Source organism: Crocodylus porosus, unplaced genomic scaffold (genome assembly GCF_001723895.1).
Source record: "Crocodylus porosus isolate Cpor-Errol unplaced genomic scaffold, CroPor_comp1, whole genome shotgun sequence".
NCBI lineage: Eukaryota > Metazoa > Chordata > Crocodylia > Crocodylidae > Crocodylus > Crocodylus porosus.
Genome location: NW_017728947.1, coordinates 4293915 through 4314663, shown reverse-complemented (window position 1 = coordinate 4314663; position 20749 = coordinate 4293915). Strand labels below are relative to the sequence as shown.

Below are 20749 nucleotides of genomic sequence, written 5' to 3'. Positions count from 1 at the left end.
CATCCCCATAGATTCCGTCTCACCTCAGCAATAACACAGACCTGTTTATAGTGCTTACACTGCCAAGCCCCCCATCCCAGTTGTCCATGACTTTCACCCTGCATGTTTCATAGATTTGTAGTTGGTAGGGTCAGAAGGGACCTCAATGGATCATCAAGTCTGACCTCCTGCCATGGGTAGGAAAGAGTCCTGGGGTCAGATGACCCCTGCCAGATGCAAGTCCAGCCTTCTCTTAAAGACCCCCAAGGTAGGGGAGAACACTTTCCTTGGAAACCCATTCCAAGTTTTTCCTGATATCTATCTTAAATCTGCTCTGTCAGGAGGTCACTCTGCTTACAGAGCCCCCATAACCAGTGTGCATTATACCTTTGCATTATACTCATTAAACTCATTGTTCCTTTGCAAAGGTATGCAGGGCAGTGAGGCACAGAAAGACAAAGTGACTTGCTCAGGTCACACAACAGGCCCAAAGCAGAGCAGGGCACTTTCTCTTTCCTTCAAATTTAAGGACCAACCTATTTTGACACTGGGCTCTCTGCCTGGTCAGCCGTTTTTCAGCATGTTTGCCATGTGTAAAAATCTTCCACAACCTGTCCCTGCAAGCTTGTACTCACTACTAATCTACCCTCCAAACTAACCAAAAGGTCTAGGAAGCCTGGATTACTAGGAGAGGTCAGAAGAACTGGGATTGTGCAGTCAGGAGAAGAAAAGATTGGAGGGAGGGGAGGATTCAATAACAGTCTTCAAACACCTGTTGGGTAGTTATAAAGAGGATGAAGATAGACTCGGCTCTGTGGCTGCAGAGGACAGGACAAGGAACAATGGAATTAAGTTGCAGCAAGGAAAATTTCAGCTGGACATTAGGAAGAACTTTCTCACTCTGCGGGTGGTTAAGCAATGAAACAGGATACCCAGAAAAGTTGCAGAATCTCCATTCTTAGACATGTTTAAGTGCAAGTTAGACAGATGCTTGACTGGGGTGGTTTAGGCAGGAATGACCTTGCCCATGCAGGGGGTTGAACTAGATGAACTCCCGAAGTCTCTTCCACCTTTGCTTCTCCGAAAGGATCACTGTGACTCTTTATAAATAAGCAGAGCACCCACTGCTGCCTGTTTGTTAAACTTCAAGATAGATTATTTTAAAATATGGACAAGGACTCAGTTATTGCATTCATTTTTGCTTTGTGTATTTCCGTTTCCCATGTCTCCATATGGTTTCAGATGTCTTTTGTAGTGTCTTGTAAGGACAAGCCAGGATGTTTCCAGCCCCCTACTTTCCATGACCCTTGTGTACCCCAACCCCAATATATAAGACTGAAAAATATTCTGTGCTGTTGTCTCCATTTGTCTGAAGCAAATGTGTGGGTGCAGTGGGGGTGCACTGTAGGTTTTGCAGTTTGCTGTTGCTGTCACATGCCAGTTGCATGGGTTACCAGCTCTCCACCTGATCTGAGGTCAAAGGAAAACTTGGTTCCCTTGCTTGTTGACATTTTTGCTATGGTTGATTGACCCAAACCTTTGTGATGAAAACCCCTCCCTACCCCAGCCCATAGCTTAAGCACTTCTTGCCAGTCTTCTGCATCGCTCCCCTTTCATCCAAGTATGTCTATGGTTCCAGGTTCCTTTGGAACAGCAAGTGGAGAGAGAGATAGGAGGTCCTTTTACGGGATGGGCAGAGGCAGCTTAAAGTGGGTTTTCAGCCCCAAGGCATTGTCAACTTCTTCTGCCGACTGCAGGCTGTGCCACTGAGCGATGGGCCGACGGGGATTAGCCAGCATGTCTGACCAGTGGCGCAGATGGTTGCCTGTGGCTCTGCAGCCCAGGAACACCTTACCAATCTGTTCATTCTTGGTCACCTTGTCATAATCCCACACTGCGATCACCAAGTCTACGTTCTGTAGGGAGGGCACAAATGGAACCGGTGAGGGAGAGAGGCCTATGGAGGGAATGGGGAGCCAAAAGGCAGCAAGGACAGTGAGGAAAGAACAAGAAAAAGGATTCAGAAGAGGAGAGTAGGAAGGAAAAAAAGAAAAAGAAAATAAAGCAGGCATAGCTGGAGGGAGAATGGTTGTTCTCCTTCAGGGCTGGTCATAACATAAGAACTGCCATTTACTGGGTCAACCCATAGGTCCATCTTGCCAGTCTCCTGTGTCACACAGGCAGAGAGTGGATACTGAAAGGGTGGAGGAACAGGCTATGGTCAGAGTTTTCTCCGCTGCTCCTCTCCCACTTGCAGCCTCTACCATTGAAGGTCTAGGAAGTTCTGATTCAGAAACTGTACCCCTAACTCCCATGCACAATAGCTACTGATGCCCCTTTCCTCCAACCCCTTTTTTGAATTTGGCTAAACTATTCAGTTTCCACAACAACTGGTGGTAATGAGTCCACACTTTAATTACACACTGTATGAAAACTTTCTTTTGGTAGTTTGAAACTTACTACCTACAAGTATCATATTATGACCCCTAGTTCTTGTATTGCGAGACAGTAAATAATAAATTCCTATTTACTTTCTCTTCACCATTTAGCATTTTGTAAACTCTTATGTCCCTCCTCAAGCGGATCTTTTCTAAACTTAACAGGCCTAGCCTCTTCAGTCTCTCCTCATACGGAGGCCCCTCCATACCACTAATCATCCTTGTTGTCCTTCTCCATACCTTTTCCAGTTCTTCTATAACCCTCTGTGGAGACCTAAACTGGACACAGTGTTCAAGGTGTTGATGCCCTACAGATTCAGAAAGGGGCATAATGATGCTTTCTATTTCATTTATAATTCCCTTTTTATAATTCCTAACATACTTTTTGCCTTTTTATGGCTGCTAAGCACTGAGCTGATGTTTTTAGCAAACTGTCCGCAGTGACTCCCAGATCTCTTTCCTCTGTGGTAATGGTTAGATAGAACCCATCATAATGTAGGTATAATTTGCCTATGTGCACTACTGCTCTTACCTGCATTGAATTTCATCTACCATTTAGTTGCCCATGCTTTCAATTGTGCCAGATGCTTCTGTAGTTCTTTGCAGTCCATTAATAAACTTGATCTTTATTAATTTGAATAATTTTGTGTCATCTGCAAATTTGGCCATCTCGCAACTCACTCCCCCTTCCAGATAATTTATGAATATGTTAAACAGCACTGGTTCCAAAAGAGATATGTGGGTGACCCCACTACTTGCTTCTTTCCATCCTAAAAACTGACTATTTCTACTCACTTTTTTCCTATCTTTAAGTCAACTTCTAATCCACAAATGGGCCTTGCCTGTAATCCTATGACTACCTAACTACATTAGCCTCCATTAAGGGACCTTTTCAAAGGCTTTTTGGAAGTCCAGATATACTATGTCAACTGGATCATCCTGATCCACCTGCTTCTTGCACCCTCACAGAACTATAGTAGTTTGGTAAGGTATGATTTCCCTTTGACAAAGCCATGTTGATTCCTCTCCAGTAAGTCATGTTCATCCTTGTGCTGAACAATTCTTATTTTTTATTATTGTCTCTACCAGTTTTCCAGGAACAGAAATTAGACTCATTATATTGTAGTTCCTTGGATCCTTTTAAAAGTCCTTTAGAGACTTTTAAAATATGGGAGTCATATTGGCAATCCTCCAGTTAGGAGGAGTTTAGTTAGGAGTATGCAACTGGAGGATTGCCAATGTGACAAGCTGCAGGAGTTTAGCAAATTCCAATCTGAGCTCTTTCAGGACCCTAGGGTGAATGCCACCAGGTACTGACGATTAGCTGCTGTTCAGTTTCTCAGTTTCCTCTATGACCTATTGACCTACAATGTATTCAAACCTCAATTTGGGTCACCTCAACTGGCTTGTCCCTTGAAAGGAGTAGATCTGGTGAGGAGATCTTGTTAACATCTTTCATAATGAAGACAGATGCAAACAATACATTTAATTTTTCTTCGGTGACCCTATCATCCTTTAGCACCTCTTTTATAACCTGATCTTTGAAGGGCTCACCAACTCCCTGGCAGGTCTTTAGATTATAGTGTAATTAGAGAAATTTTTATTGTTACCTTTTATGTCTCTAGCAAGTTTCTCATCAAATTCTTTCTCCTGAATTTGCCAGAGTTAGTACCCTTTTTTATTTTTTGCCTCCCATCCCCTTTTAATTTCTGTCTAACTAGCTTCCTCATTCTGGTATTGTCTCCCTTTTTAAAGCTAAAGGCTACAGTGGTAGATTTTATTCTTATCTCTCCTCCTTCACGGATGTCAAACTCAATTACATTGTCATCACTGTTGCAGAGAGGCTTAGTAACACTTTCCATTTGCACTAAAACCTGTGCACTACTTAGGAATGGGTCAAGAATAGCCTTTCCTTCTGTAGGTTCCAGCACTAACTGCTCCAGGATGCAGTCTTTCATAATATCAAGAAGTTTGGTCTCTGTATCCTGGCAGGTTGACCCAGTCTATTTTTGGATAATTAAAATCTCCCGTTATTACTGTGTTTTTTGCTTCCACTGCTGCTTCGCTCAACTCTCTTAGTACTTCTAGTTTTTTGCTGTTGTCCTGGGTTGATAGTATACCCCCAGAACAACTTTTTTCTGTTGAAACAGAAATTCTCAGGCATCTCTCTTATTAGTTGAAAATCTATCCTATTTGATTTGATGCAGTCTTTGATGTACAGGACCACTCCCTCACCAGTATGACCTATTCTATCATTCCCGTATAATTTGTATCCTGGTATTACAGCAATGCATTGATTTTCCTCATCCCACCATGTTTCTGAGATACCTATTATGTCAGTAGTGTTATTTACTGCTAAGCATTTAAGTTCTCCCATCTTGGATCTGGAACTTCTGGCATTAGCGTAAGAGCACTTATACTTTTTATTGTTGCCTGGTTGGCTACTTGTGTGTGACCTTTTAATCAGTAAATCTATTTGTTCATGCTGGTCTTCTCTGTGTTTCACCTAAGTACCACCTCCCTTCCCCCCCGTTTATGGTTTCACCCCTATAGGGTGTGTCCATCCAAACTGTATGCTGTTCTGCACTTTCCCCCAGTTTTTAGTTTAAAATCTGCTCTTCCACCTTTTCAATGTTACATGACACCAGTTTGGTGTAATTTTGGTCCAGGTGGGGTCCATCCCTCCTGTACAGGATCCCCCTGTTCCAAAAGATCCCCCAGCTCCTAATAAACCTAAACCCCTCCTCCCTACACCATCGTCTCAGTCATGCATTGAGACTCTGGAGCTCTGCCTATCTACTTGGCCTGGTGTATGGCACTGGAGGCATTTCAGTATGTATAAATCACTCCTGCCCACGAGGGTTTAGGTTACCCAGCTCACCAGATCTCATCAGGTCTCTTGCCAGGTTGGCTGGGGTTGTCTATGGGGTGGCAAGAGTCAGACAGGGAAGGGTAAAGCCAATGCATCTGGCCTTATTAGCCTCACACACAGCTGCCACATAGAAAAAGAGGAAGAAGGCAAACAATGACAGTGCCCAAGATGGGAGAGGACAGGATACCACCTCACCTCCCTTCCGGAAAATAAGTACAGACTTTATTTGGGCTTTGTCTTTTTTCCCAGAAACCAGAAGGGCTTAGAGTTTTGGTTGGTTGGTCTGGGAAAGTTGTGCTCTCATCATAAAGAGACAGAGCCCGGTTCTGGATGTTCCCTCCCAATTCCTGTTCATCATCCTCAGGTCCAGTCTTTAACAGCGTGTTTCAAAGGAGGCCACTGAAAGGAACAAGACCTCACTCCCCTTACTTTTACAGAGCAGCTGAGCAAGGCTAAGCCACTAGGACAGCTCTGGCATTAGTGAGGCTAAATCTCTCCTTATTAGCACTCTATGCTATAGGAGCCACTTCCTAGCCAGTGACCTGGGCTCTTTCTTATAGGTATGTGCCTGCTACTGAATGCTGTCCCTGTCTGGGAAAGCTTACCTGGATCTGATTGAAAGGCACATCAAAAACAAATGCCTCATTGAAATAGGGGCTTAAAGTGCTCTTCTTCACACTTGTCTTCTTCTTCTTCCATTTCTTCTTGTTCAAGATCAGCTGCACTTTGACATAGGGATCTGAGAGAAAAACAGGAGATGAGGGAAGCAGCAGAAGATATAATTATTGTTACATCCTGGGACAAGCCCATCCAAAGGTTTCAAAGCTCACTTACAAAATGGCTTCACAGGACATTCAGGTACAGAATTTTGCTCACCTCCTGGCCTCTACAGACCTCAGCCAAGTTGTTTCAGCCCTGATTTCGAGAACCCGTTTTTATTCTAGCATTCAGCCTCTAGACAGCTTTGCCAATGTATTGGAGTCCTGACCTACAGCAGCCCCTGCTTGTCCAGCCCAGTGCATCTGACAATTCAGCCAATACATTCTTCTGTGCTATAACTGCCTGTAATTCTAGCCTTGGACTTCCAAACAACTTTGCCAACACATGTGATTCCTGATTCTCAGCTTTTCCTGCTATTCCTTACAGTGGTTGAAATGGGAAGAAGGGACAGAAAGAAGAAAGACAAATAAGAGGCACGAGAATGACAGAGGTAGCTCTTCAGAGAGAACATGCAGTGGAATTGCTCCTACCCCTATACACATAGTGGGCTCTCCAGTGAAATCTTGCTTATAGATACAAGCTCCCCCCACCCCCACACACTGGAGTTTCCCCTAAGTCCCTTCTTTTGAGAAGAACTGAAGGAAATGCCAAACTGTGCTGCAAATAGATTGAGTGTGAATGCTGGTAAGTGTACCTAGACCTGCAAAGTAATTCCCTCTCATGATCAAGGGCAAAGTTTGAACTCTTACTGTCATGATTTCCTGTATCTCTGTTTTCTGTGTCCCATTGCTTCAGAAGAACAATGGGAATGAAGTGGAGCCAGAATTTTGCTGGGGGAGAGAGACCTGGGTTTAAAGGAGAAACTGTCTAATAAGAGTTTTTCAGGCAATGCTTGTTCCTTCACTCTGTACCTCAGGCCCTGAGAGTCCACGTGGAATAATCACTGTGGCCCCTTTCCTCTTACCTGTCAATCCATGTGAGTCCATCTTCTTTAGCTTCTTGGCCTCAAGGATCACCACAGTTAACTTGCTGGTGGTGGGGACGTATCGAAGCGAGAAACAGATCTCACCTAGGTGCTCTTGCTGTTAGAGACACAAAGCCAGGAGTTAAATGAGTCATGAATACCAGATAGCAAGATCAGTGCAGAAGATACAGTACAGCTAAACCCTGAATTGGTGTTTGAAACCTGCTCTAATGTGTCCTGCTCTAGTATGTAGTTGTAGGGTCACACATTGGAAGGCACAGCTAGTAAAACGTGAGATTCCTCTGGGGGGGAAAAGTTCAGAAGGTCATTCCTTCTTCTCTCTTATGCTAGTGAGGCCAACCATTTTGGCAAACGTGCCACAAATGAGCCCTACTCCCTCCCCAAGTATCACCCTAATTCCCTTCCCCTGTCCAACTGGCTGCTCTGTTTCCTGTTCCCTCCTCTGTAGCCCTACCCAATTTCCTGCACCTCTTTCTGCTTCCCTGTGCTCCCTGCCTCATTTGCTGCTCTGATTTCTGCTCTCTGCCCTATCTGCCATAGTGTTACCTGTCCTCTCCCCAGTCTGCCATGTGCCACAAACAAAGGTTGCCTCTGCCACACGTGCCTTAAGTTGGCCATCCCTGTCCTATGCCACTGAAACTCCTGATGGCACACCATTATGAGTCTAGAGCCTCTAGTACAGCCAGGGTTTCATTTAAAAAATTAAAACTTTTTATCAGATTTTATTGAAATTTTGATAACATTGTGAATATTGCAATTTTCTAACCATACACCTCAACATTGTACTTTTTTGGGCTGCATAAATAATTCAGTGACTCATTGATACTCTAAAATGTCATTGCTTTCATTTTCAAATTGCCTACAAACAGACTAGAAATTGTCCAGTCTTGTCACTATAAATTTTCAACAATTGTTATCGGGGAAAAAAATCTTTTTTAGCCTTAGGGTTGTTGGTTGTAGCTGTGTTGGTCTAAGGACATAGGCAGACAAGATTCTTTGGGTAAACGTGACATCTTTTATTAGACCAACAAAATAGTTGGAAAAATTGTTATTTGCAATTTTTCCAACTATTTAGTTGGTCTAATAAAAGATGTCACATTTATCCAAAGAACCTTATCTGTCTTTTTTAGCCTGTAGCTCACTTGTTTTCAACTATCAATAATACTAACATTAATTCACCTGGTAAGTGATATGCCTCATTGATGTTATTTACACATTAGTAACATATTTATTTTGTAACTGTAAGTACAAAAGACATATAATTGAAGCAACTAACCCACAAAGCATGAAATTTGGAGTGGATACTAGATTTCAATCTTCAGTATTTGCAATTCACCCTATGCTGGTTTACATCATCCAAATAGAGATCACAATTTCATGTGAGTTATATCATATTGCCCGCTCTTGTGATTTTATCTCATGGGTATGTGAAATTTCCATTTTCATTACAACAACCCTTGTAAATTAATATTTTAGCTCTGCTGGTTAGAGAGGAACCATGAAAATGTGTGTCTTGAAGGGTCAACAAAAATAGAGGATAAATAAAGACTGTGAGTTTTATTAAAAAAAAGAAGAACCAATGCTAGGTTCTTGTTAAATCAATTTTATCACTTTGGCAGTCTGACTCGTGACTTCACAATGCTGAGAGTTAGCCATACTCTTTATGTAACTAACCAATTCAGCTGAAGTTGCAACTGATCTAGTTTCACAGTCAAACAGATTCTCACCATTTACCGTTAGGGAATACTCCAGATAAAATGTACTTCCCCTGCTTCTTTGGGGAAAGAGTGAGCTAATTGGTCCATGTTCCACGGATGCAGCCAGCCATAAAGTAGTCCATTATCCTTATCAGGTCTTAGTACCCGTTTTGGCTAGTGGGTTGAGGACAGGGCCCTTTCTACTTCCGGTCCCCTCTGCTCAAAGCAAGGAATCCCAAGTGAATAGCCCCTTTTTTTTGGGACAGTAATCTGAGCCGAACCAGCAGGCAAACCTAGCTTCTTTGCACAGTTAAGTAAGGGCTATGCTAATTTAGCCTAGCAGGAATAGCCCAGTGGAAGCAGTGGGACCATGCTTTCGGGGGGAGATCCCCAGGATGGTTTGCCAAGAGTCTAGTTTCTCCCAACGTGTTGCACCTTCTCCCCTAGGGTTTGCCTTGGATAATGACCTCAGTCTTACTGGCAGCGACGAGTTCATTCCACTGCTCAATGACGTGCTGCAGGTCAACGTTACTGAGAGGCAACCGGACCTCGCCAATGATGTCATGTCTGGCAAAGCGGTTGAAGTCATACACCTGCATCACCAGGGTGGACTCAGACATTTCAGCCTGAGGAATCTGTAAGGGAAGATGAGAAAAAAAATTAAGTAGTGTGTAACAGTGTTCCCACTATGCTCTTCTATTACAGCCTGGTCTCATGAGTTTGAAGCAATGCCATTAAAATAGAGCCTCCCTCACATCGCAGCTGCTCCCCTGCTCCTGCACTGAATGCATACCGCAGTCAGGTAGTCTTGAAGGTGCCCTGCCTTCTGCCAGAGTGAAAGGAGCTCAGCATCAGGATTTCCAACATACTCTTCTACTGGTCCTCACTCTTCCCCTGAAGGTCAACCGTAATGATGGGCACTTTGCTTCTGTAATCTTTTGCATCTCACCCTTTGTTGTTCCCCTTTTCCTCACTGACTCAACTGAAAGAATTTAGTCTGGCACAGCAATATCTGGCCAAGAGAAGACTTTGATCCTGCCAATGTGTCCCTGGTGTACTACATGGAGAACAAAGTTCCTGGGCTCCAGGAAAAGCACAAATCCAGGCTTCACATAGGGAAAGGCGTAAGCAGATTGGACTTAAGTCTAACATCCTTTTCATGCCTGTTTTCTTCATTTTAAGAGTCCCTAGAGAAGAGAAAGGACACGGACCTTTTGTCTCCTCCTCCCCCCACCCCTTTTGGCCTTTCCTCAGCTCCAGAGTAGAAGAAAGTTGAAGAAAGTAGAAGAAAGTTGCTGGATGTGCAGGAGTCAAGCTCACTAACTCAAGATCAGGTCCTCATGCTTCTCACTGCATTTGACTTTGCTTACCTCCATGCCACGCTCCAGACCTGCACCATGCAGGATGAGCCCAAAGTGCCTGATCTGTGATGACCAGTGGTATCCTCAACAGTAGTGTCTATCTTATGGTTGGCAGCATTTCTTACCTGGAAGGTGAAGCTTTCGTTGAAGACAGGATTTAACGTCTTGCGGTAAACCTTGGTTTCATACTTCTTCTTGATATCAGATGTTAGGTAGACAATTACATATGGGTCAGAGGTCCCCCCACTGTCCATAGCTTTTAAATCAGCTGCTTGCTTCACTCCAACCTTCATCTTAAAAATATCAACATGCAAGATTATCCCAAGTGAGGAGAAAGCACTACTCCCATGTGCTTCCTTCCCAGGTAGAGCCAAATACCACATGGGGACCCTGATGCCTAGCTGAAAGACTGGCATCAAAGTAGTGCCTTCAGCAGGGACGGCAGGTCTAGGGGAGGATTTCTTCCTGTGTGCCATGTGTACATAGGGGAGAGTCAATCTGTTGGATGACCACTACTGGGATGGGATCTGAAGTGGCCAAGGAAAAGAGGTTTAGAGCTGGCTCTGACAGAAGAGGGCCTGGAGAGTTGGGATAAGAGTGGTAGGATATTGAGAGGAAGGTTACATCAGCCTGTGAACCTGGCCATGAATTTCCTGCCACTGCCAGTAACACCAAGTCCTACCTCTTGGCTGCGGAAGTTATACTCCAAGGAATACTGCAGCCTTCCTCGCTTCTCATCCTCCAGACCACTCTCCAGATCATCCATATCTGGCTGTACCTAGAACAAGAAAGCAGCAACAGGTTTTCAAAATAAGTGTGTTCAGAGAGGTTCAAGATCGGTATCTCTGAGATGTTTCCATGGCCAGAAACTACAGTTAATGAGGCAGCCCTCTAACCATGTCACTGTCTTCCAGACCAGATGTCACCAGCCCAAGTTGCTTGCTCCATCTCAAAAAGATTAGGGTTACCAGGCCTCAGCTGCTTAGCAGTGACTGCCTTTATGTGCACACTGTTACCCATAAGCAGAAAATAAGTTGTGGTAACTTTCCCCTCTTTCAATGAGGGCTGATCTACAGTGGATCAGCTTCCACATCCCACAAGATAAGTCTATGCCCATGTCAGTGTGCAACAGGTGACACATAGTAAAAGTCCACTCCCTTTACCCATGCAGCAGATTCTTGTAACAGGGAACAAGAGGTTCCTGTTTTTTCAAGGAGAGAGCTTAGGAGGCCAAGCTTGCTGTGTGGGGCAGGCAGCTGGGCGAAGGCCAGCTGCTAGAAAGCAAGCAGACCAGAGACAATGGGGACAGGGACGACCCTGGAGCTAGCTGCACTGTAGTAAGCAGCCAAAGGGCAGATCTCCAGGTAGCTAGAGAGTAAAGGCTGCTGCAGAAGAGGGCAGGCTGGCCATTAAGAAAAAGGGGAAAGCCCTGTGTGTGGCTGAAAAGCCACATAACAGGAAGGGGTGGTGCTTTAGGGCACATAAGCCCAGTGCCTAAAGCAAAGTGGGTAGTCTGGCCTTGCATGCTGCAGGGAGAGGTGCTCCTAGGGAGAGAGGCTGCAGAAAAAAGATTTCAAGCACTCACGCTCCCTGAGAAAGCTGGAAAGAGAGAGCTAAGGGGAGAGTATGGCATTGACCCAGAGTGGGGGGTGAATTTTAGTTTGGAAATGGATTGATTGTACTTGTGTTTAAGTTTAATTAGAGGAATGGATTGTGGCTGTGGGGAAGGATGGAGACTATGGAGGGGCACCTGGTGGTGCACTCCATGTTAGTAGCCTAGCTTGGGGTCAGGGACCCAGAGGCCTGAGGGCTGGAGATAGCTCAAAGCTGAGAGGGTTGAGGCCTGCATAGTGGAACTGGAGCCCAGAAGGGGCTGCAACCAAGTCAGGTCCAGGGGCACAAGACAAGCAGAGGCTGGGAGGGTTAAAGCCTGAGTTGAGGGGCTGAAGCCTGACAGGGGCAGAAGCCAGAACAGGACCACAGGCACAGAGACAGGTTAAAACCAAATGAGCCAAGGACCTGGTGGGCTGACACACAGACAGCGCCAGAGGAGCTGGAGAAATTAATCTGAAGGAACTCTTATGAGGCATGCTATGGCTATGGGGACAGTGGAGGCCACCATTTGATTTGTGCCTCTAAGGAGACTTCTGCCCTAAAGCATGGATAGGGCCAGAAGGGCCATGATTTAGCACCTGGAGGGCAAGACTGGTGCCAGCCAGGCACGAGGAATTGTGAAGTGAACTGTGGCTCGCTCCAGGCCCCTGGAGGCAGCCTCCCTAAATACTATAATTTCTATCTAGGCGAGGCAGAAAGGAAAGGGTGCCCTGCAGCCACAGTGGGGCAAAAGTAACTTGACCACTAGGGAGTGTCACAGCCACCCTTGGGGGCCAGGTTCTGCTACAGCTGTTCCTGTCCTAAGCTGATGATGTTAACTCATCTATACTGTACTGCCAGGCCTGACATGTTACAGACCCGGAAGCAAACACAACCTTGTTTTTAAACTTATGCTTTAAGACCATGGTTTAATGAAAGGATCTCCATTGCAATCTGGGAACGCAAGTCTGAGGGCTGGCCACACTGAAAGGTACTAAGAAATAAGATTTTAAAAAGGCTCCACTGATAAGCCCCAGTAGGTCCAAAAAGGCCATTGATGCTGCTAAAAGATATACTCCTATATGATGCTCCTATACAGAGCAAACATAGGCCTGTCTGATATTCGCTGCTTCCATGCTCAGATCTTCCTGGACTTCTGGTTTTCAACCTGTTTAGTTTGAAGTGCATGCAAATGAGGAACTGGTGACTCTGGTTATCAAACCACAGGCAGAGCCTGGGAAGTTATCCATATCTGTCTCTCTCAGTATATTTTCATTCTGGCTTGCAGCATGTTCTTCCAGTCCAGCCTTGGGTTCTTTCTTAGCAGAAACCACCCCAATTTATGCCAATGGCAGAGCCCCCTCCATCCCGGCTCCTCAACACAGTGCCCACCCAAGAGAACCAGATGCCTCTGAGGAATGTATCTATCAGCTGTGGAGCAGGATGGTGGGAGGTACAGGAAGGTACATACCAAGCTGGCCGTGGTGGACCCATTGAAGTTAACCAAGTTGAGCTTCTCCTTCTTCTTGCGTTTCTTTTTGCAACAGCAGCACTTGATGATGCAGATGAGAATGAGGATGAGAACAAGGCCCGCTGCGACCACAATGGCAATGAGAGCCCATTTGGGTACTATTGCAACATTTTGGAAAGAAAGAGAAGCAAAAAGGGTTACGTTGCTTCTTCACAGAATCATAGAGAAGTAGGGCTGGAAGTCATCCAGTCCAACCCCCTGCCTGAGGTAGGATCATCCCTATCCAAACCACCTTCTACAAATCCATAATCTAAACTATTTGTAAAACTACTGTCAACCATGATGCAACATAAGACATAACACCCTTACCTGTTGCAGGTAAAGTAGGGGAACCATGGCAGCCAATGTCCTGGTTCTATCAAAGGTTTGTTAGCATACACTGAAAAGATCCCAGGTAGAGGGCCACTGCCCCTCTAGAGAGGAAGGCAAAAATGCCCATAGTCCATTTTTAGGGAGAGTCTATTAAAACAGTCCCTGGTATGCAAGTGAGAAGGTTTGTAGGACTCCTGGGTGCTTATTTTAATCTCCTGATTTTAGGCAAGTCCTTTAGGTCAGGGGTCAGCAAACCATAGCCCATGGAGCTAGTAGGGTATTCAGCAGTATCAAGGGCTTTGTTCATGTCATGACTGATGGCAGAGAGTAGAGTGGACAGCAGCAGGTGGGTCCTAGCACCAGCCTGCATTCTCCCTGAGCTGGCCCGCTGCCAGAAAACATTGCTGACCTCTGCCTTTAGACCGCAACAATCAGCCAAATACCTCTGGATATGGGCACCCATCTAAATGTGACTTGGTTTCCAGAGATGCTAAGCTCCTGCCATTACCTCTGGAGTACTTCAGGGGTTGCAGTTGATAAGCATGTCTGAAAATCAGGCCACACTCGCTGAGATGATGGAATTTAGAGTTGTCTAACACTAGACATTGCTATTTGAGAAAGCTGGCTTCATCCCCCATGACAAAGATCCCCAGCTGTCAGTGTGATAATAATATTCCCCTATCTCATAAGATTGGAGTCAGTGTTAATTTGTGTATGTCTATGTAGTGCTTTGATACCTCTCACTTTCTTCAGCGGTACCATAAAGAGCCATATGGTCTGTATAAGTTGATGTGAAATAGAGGTAGCTGGGCAAGAACACTGACTAAAATTGTCAGTGCAATCTAAGGAATTTAGGTACAGGTCTCCAATTGATTTAAGTGGGAGACCTTTATCTAAATCTGCCAGGCCTCTAAATCTCAGTTTCTGGCTAGGTTAGTAATATGGGCCATTGGGAGAAGGAACCCTAGCAGGTCCCTTCATGTGCCACACAAGAGAAATGACACATGGTAAGGGATTGAGGAATATGGCAACCCATGGTAGCAAACATTCCCTGTCATCACAAATGACAAGTTCTCTTGATTAGTGGAACTTGAATGATGGGTTCTTTTGAAGACATAGGACCCAGTGCTTCTATCTGGAGAAATAATGCAAGATTAAGAAACAATCAGCATCATCTCAAAGCAAGCTAATATTTAGATAATCATGCTGTGAAAGAGCCTCGGCCCCAGACAGCCCCGGGGCTAACAAGGCCAGTCGGAGCGCGCCCGGAAAATGCCGGCAGCGGCGGGACACGGGGCGCGATAGCGGTGGTGCGGCCAGACCTGGGGCGAGAGCGCGCCCCAATCACCGAGTGGGTTCGGCTCAGGAGGCGAGCCCCGCGCTGTGCCTCGAGGCAGGAGCCCTAATTACCTTCCCCAGGTGTGCCAGGGGGCTGGCAGGCTCAAAACTGGCGCCGGCGCAGTGGAACGGGAGACCAGAAGAGCTGGGGAAGGAGTGGCTCTCCAGTGGAAGCTCGACGCGGCGGAGGACTGCTGACCCGCGTCCTGTGAGAGTGTTCTGGAGCAAGGGTAGGGCCCTGCAGGGGCAAAACACGAGGGGCAAAAGGTCCCTAGGGCCATTGAACGGATTGTGAAGGCTGGGGGTGGGGAAGCTTCCCATCCCAGCCCCAGGCTGTGTGGCCGGTAGCTGGAAGCAGCCGGGGGCGGACCCCGGCCGCAGAGTACTGGGCAGGAGGCAGAGCCCAGGCGGGAGCAGAGTGCTCTAGCCTCAGATGGCGAACCCCAACAGGGGAACGAAGGCCCCTGAGGAGGCGAACGGGACTCAAAAGAACCCGGGGCCAGCCCCGGCCGGGAGCTGGCGGAGCGGCTCACGGGTCGCTAACTTTACGTTTGCTCTCAAGGAGTTACCCCCCCCCAGCAGAGGAGAGGTGGGCAACCCAGACTTGTATATGGAGGCCCAGGCAAGGGTGTAGGGGAGGTAGGAGCCGTCAAGGACCTAGGACTGGACCGGACGGGAGGTCCCGCTTTCGGACGTGCACACGCCAGCGGAATTCACTGAACCAAAGAACATCAAAGTCGTGGCAGGCGGACCTGGTGAGAGCATACCCAGAGCAGGGCCACATCCGGAGAGTGAGGCAACAACCATCCACGGACACCCGCACCACCGCCATTGCTGTCGGACCCGTGGACACATGCATGGTTCTGCCTTGAAGACTGGCTTTATCTAGCTCTCCTATTTGCGATAAGATTTAGCTTGCAGTTCTGTGGAACTGACCCTGAAACTCTCTGCCTGGCTGCAGAAACAAGCTGCAAAATACTTAAGTTAAACTCTGGCCTTTATAGTTTAAAACACGAGTGTCAAAGATCTGGCTGGCACAGTCCCGCCGTCTGGTCCCCATTGCTGCCCCTGGGTCTGTGTTTACCCACATTGGACCAGCCCTATGTGCAGGGCCCAGGACACACTCAGTATGTGGAACCCATGCTACATGTGACTCCTATTTTGGCCAGTCTAAGATCTACACCATAGGCAGGGTCCTCCCCCTCACTAGTCTGGGGTGCTGCATGCAGCATAGGTTCCACACCAGCTGGAGCAGGTATTACATTAGGCACAGTCCTGGACCAGGCAGGTCAGGGGGAGTATGCGGTGTGGATCCTGGACCAGCAGGAATGGGCATCATGTACACTGAATCTTGTATGGGGGGCAAGGAGGGGGAAGAGGTCCATGCCCCCCATTTAGCCCATGGACTAGCCCCATGTCATACACGCAGCCTGCAGGACAATGTGAGGTTGAAACCCCTAGTTTCACACAATAACAATGCAGAGGCCACAAACTGAACATAACAGCAATTCTTTGCAGACTCAGGGAGGCCAGGATGTCTGAAACAATTTCTTAGACAGGTGCAATCCACTGCATCCAGCCATCCCAATAGGCTGCTTAATGGGAAACCTAATGACAACAACATATTTATCTTTTTCCTACCAGATTTTTGTAGCAGAAACTCACATATGCCACCATCCCCAAATGAATGCTGTGTTGATGGCATATGCCTTTGTTTATTTGATTTGGTTAAAGCTACCTGTATTTTTTTAATGTATCAGAAGCTGCCACAAGAGTGCAGCAGAAATCAGGAAGCTGGGCACAGAATTTAGAGCCACCCTGCTTGCAAAGCTTACAGGGCCTTGCTTGTACCCTACAGCAGAACCCAGCCTGCAACTGTGGAGCTGCCAAGTGGTACCACTGTCCCTTCCTAAATATTTTCTGCTTTTCCATTTCTCCTTCCCTTGGACACTGAGCCCCTGAGAGCCACCCTCCAGCGTTGGGCAGAGTTGAGACAAAACTATCACATAGAAGCACCTTCTGAGTCCACCTTTAAGTACTGTTTGAAGGTCACAGGAGGGAGGTGCTATGGGCACTATGTATCAGTTGGTCCTGAGGTTCAGAGGCATGGTCTCAGTCTGTAGTGGATACTTTCCCACCCCCTAGTTGCTTCTATTGCGGGCAGATCATTACAAGGAACTGGGGGCTATCTAGATTTATCCCCTGGAGCCCTACTTGAGGGCAGCCATGTGAAATGAGGGGCTTCGTACTAGTGGCAGAGAAGAGGCACTTGTCAAGATCCATTCCCAGTACTGCCAGCACAGCACCTTCAAAAATACTATCGGGTCCAGGAGTGGATCGTGAGAGAAAGTGGTGTAGTTGCACTCCTCCCCACACCCACACACTTTGATTCCTGTTCCACCCAAATTTTAAAATAAAAGGCCTGGTTGGGGCAGCTGCATTTCTATTCAGGCAGTGCTGAGAGAGTCAACTGACTTCATGGCTCATCTTCTTCCTGATTCCTGCTATTCTCTCCACTCCACAGATATTAACAATCCTCTAACCTTTTTGATGGTCTTTATGTTCCACTATTCAAACTATCCTTTCTTTTTTGATGTTGCTGTCTGTTAGCCATTTCTAATGATGTCTCTCATCTATTTCAGAGCCCTTCAGACTGTTTTTAGCTCTATCTAAAAACCTTAACTTAGGTGTAGTAACATTAATGCAGGTGTAGAAATGGCTGACACTAAAGTTTTGTTGGCACCTTCAAGATTCTTGGGAAGAATAGGTTTTGTCTTATGAAAAAGATATGTACATTTAACTATAATGACTGTAGGACTAATGATGCAGTATCTTTTGACTATTTTTTGCCTAGCTTCTTGTGTTTTTTAAAAAACTTTATGTATAATCCAGCAAATTAGTACATATTCCAATAGTTTGTTTTTACTCTGACCTTAAACTGAATAATATAATGCTAGCCCCTCTAGCATATTTCTTATCTAAACAAGATAAACCAGCTAGTTTATCTTTAACTAGAGAACAATATGTGTTGTGTTATATGTGATGATCTGCACCCCGCTTTTTAAAATCCTAGATCTGCCCATGATCAGGCCATCATGAATCAGGTAACCCATGGGAATTTCAAGAAGTCATACACATGGAATTCCTTTTTAATTCACTGTCTGGTTTCTTAGCCTTTCAAGCTTCTCTTTGGCACCATGAAGGGTGCAAATTTACTTTCCTTTTTCACATGAAACTCCAAATTCATCTCATCCTCTGACTCCCACAGCTGGGGCTTCAGGAAGAGTCCATAAAGTCAGAAGATTTGCAATAATATTGCAAGTAATGGTAATGTTACCTTCATTTTCTTATAAGGTTCTCTCATGTCTTCCCTATGCTAAATAGTCCTGGGCTTTGCAGTCACTCCTTATATAGAAGCTTTTTTGCATGTTGAATCAGATTCACCACCTGTCTCTGAATCCTCTTCTATTTTTGCTGTATGCCAGCACTAAACAGAGCATTTCAGGCCAGGGTGTACAGATTAGTATGAATGGAATTGTTATATTTTTAGTGCTTTTCGCCATCCCCTGACTCTTACCTCCCCCTCCTCCAGTATTATATGGGATTTTTTTTATTTCTGCCTTTGCTGTTATGTTATTAGAGCACTTGGAAACAGTTTGAAACAGGTGGCTTGAACAGAAACACCAAAAGCAGACCAAAAAACCCCACCCCTTTCAACTCAGAGCAGATGCAGAACATTAGAGAAACCTGTTAGACCCAAATCTAGGATAACAACAAGAGAGGTTGGCCCATAAATACCACAATAAGCATGCCATTAGCACTTTTTCATTCTTCTGAGTGACCAACCCAGTATTTGTGCCCACTGTGCCACCTTGAATTTACTCACATGGTATTTCATTAATAATGCCTTCAATGAAGCTGGGCTGAGCAGTAGTGGCTCCTGTAGAGTTAGTAGGAACAGGAGAGGTAATCATGCTGCTTGAACTGGTTTTACTAGCCATGACTATGTGCAGGTGGCCTGAGGAATCAAACAAAACAATGAGAAATTAATTTCCTTTGCACAATGTACACTTTCCTGCTGTATCCAACCCAGGCCTCCAATACAGCCAAAACAAATAAAACATGTAGTTTGGACCCCTCTATAGTGATATGTTAATGTGCAGTATGTTATTCAGTGTCTTATATAGGGTTCTAGATATGGTATGATTCTTACTAAACAACTTGGACTCAAACTGAGTGGAAGCCTGTTGACTTGTGTTTGTCACTGATAGCCGTTTTCTTTCATAAAGAAAAATTATGATACCCTGTATTAACATGGACAGTTTGTTCCTTTGGAAAAGAAGCTGGGAAGGTGTCAAAGGGAATAAAAACTCCACTTCCCTTCAGTTTTCCTGCAGCTCACACTCCCCAGATTAAGGTAGAGCTTGAATATAAGGCAGAATAGCTATTTCTAGTTAAACTTCTTATGTGGACACTTTCACAAGTTACAAAAGACGCTATATTTTGAAACATCCTTATCTGATACCTCATGCAATAAGGGCCGTATAGGTCATGCAATCAGGACAGCACAGCAATTTTCACTTCTGTCTGCACCTTTTTATTTTAAAATAGGGATGCTTTATTCCATAGAAGTTTGATCCACTTTAAAGAAGGAGGTATTTTTTTATCCTGGGGTAAGTGCACCCACAGAGGGAATTAATCAGGAATAGCTAATCTGGAATAATATCAGAATAAACAAATCCTCAGACACTAAATCCAATCCCTAATCAGTGTGTTAGAATATACCATCTTCATTATCATCCTATACAGGCTCAGGGAGCAAGAAGCAGTGAGTATATTACTTCTGTTGTATTACATCATGGCATGTTAGAGCTCCTACCACTGAGTTGGCAACTCATAGCATAGCATCTACTGCTAGACCATTAATCACTGAGACATAATCATGTTAGCTCTACTCGCAGACAGCATTGGCTCAGGGAGCCTCCAGCACTAATGCAACACAGCTACATGACCTTTGGGACACTAGAGCATGGAAAGGGAAGAGGAAATACAAGTCAAGTCCACCATGACCTTCCAGGAGCCATCCATCATTCTTTCTTTCCCCCTCACAATCAACTGGGAGTGAGAGTAAATAAGAAGAAAGGCTGAGGGTATGTGTGTGAGAAATTTAATAAGGGGCTGAGACTGTGATCCTGTGACTCAATTTGGTGAGTAGTTGCTAGTTGTCCTACTGACCAGAATTATTTTTATTTGTAATATGGAAGCATGAAGACATTCCTGGGCCCATCATGTGGGACAGTCTCCTTACACATCATAAAAGGTAGTCCTTGGCACAAAGAGTTTCCTCTCTAAAGAGATAAGACAGGGAACAGACCTCAGCTCTCCCAACCCCTTGCTCGACACATATGCACTGTCTCTTCGCTGAATCAGCCATGCAAATAACTGCTTAATTGTGCAAAGAGGTCATATGTTGACCCATACTGCCCAAGCAAGAAGTAAATGGAGTGTGGTGGGGGCAGAAATAACTATGTTAGAGTGCCAGTCGGACCTTCTGAGTGTATCCTAGTGGGCAGGGAACAGGATTAGCATTCAGAAGACTTAGGTCCAATTCTTGGTTCTACCATGGGTTTGGTGGATGATATTTCATAGATTTCATAGATGTTAGCGCTGGAAGGGACCTCAGGAGATCATTGGGTCCAGCCCCCTGCCCAAAAGGCAGGAAGTCAGATAGGGTCAAAGGATTCCAGCAAGATAAGCATCCAAATGTTTCTTAAAAGTGTCCAGAGTAGGTGCTTGCATCACCTCTGGGGGGTGTCTATTTCAGGCCTCGGGGCCTTGGACAGTAAAGAAGCTTTTCCTTATATCCAGCCTAAAACAGTCTTGCAGGAGTTTGTGACCGTTGGACCTTGTCATCCCGTGGGGC

The 20749-nt window shown here is 45.4% G+C and overlaps 1 protein-coding gene across 1 annotated transcript; it reads right to left on the bottom strand.

The window, feature by feature from the left end:
* Nucleotides 1-823: 823 nt before the first annotated feature.
* On the bottom strand, nt 824-18874 carry SYT8 (synaptotagmin 8). Its single transcript, XM_019552345.1, has 8 exons — nt 18713-18874; nt 13117-13274; nt 10735-10830; nt 10178-10345; nt 9159-9326; nt 6974-7091; nt 5895-6028; nt 824-1895 (listed from the first exon to the last, which is right to left on the bottom strand). The coding sequence occupies exons 1-8, from the start codon at nt 18825-18827 to the stop codon at nt 1662-1664; spliced, it is 1191 nt and encodes a 396-aa protein (XP_019407890.1). The 5' UTR covers nt 18828-18874; the 3' UTR covers nt 824-1661.
* Nucleotides 18875-20749: the final 1875 nt, after the last annotated feature.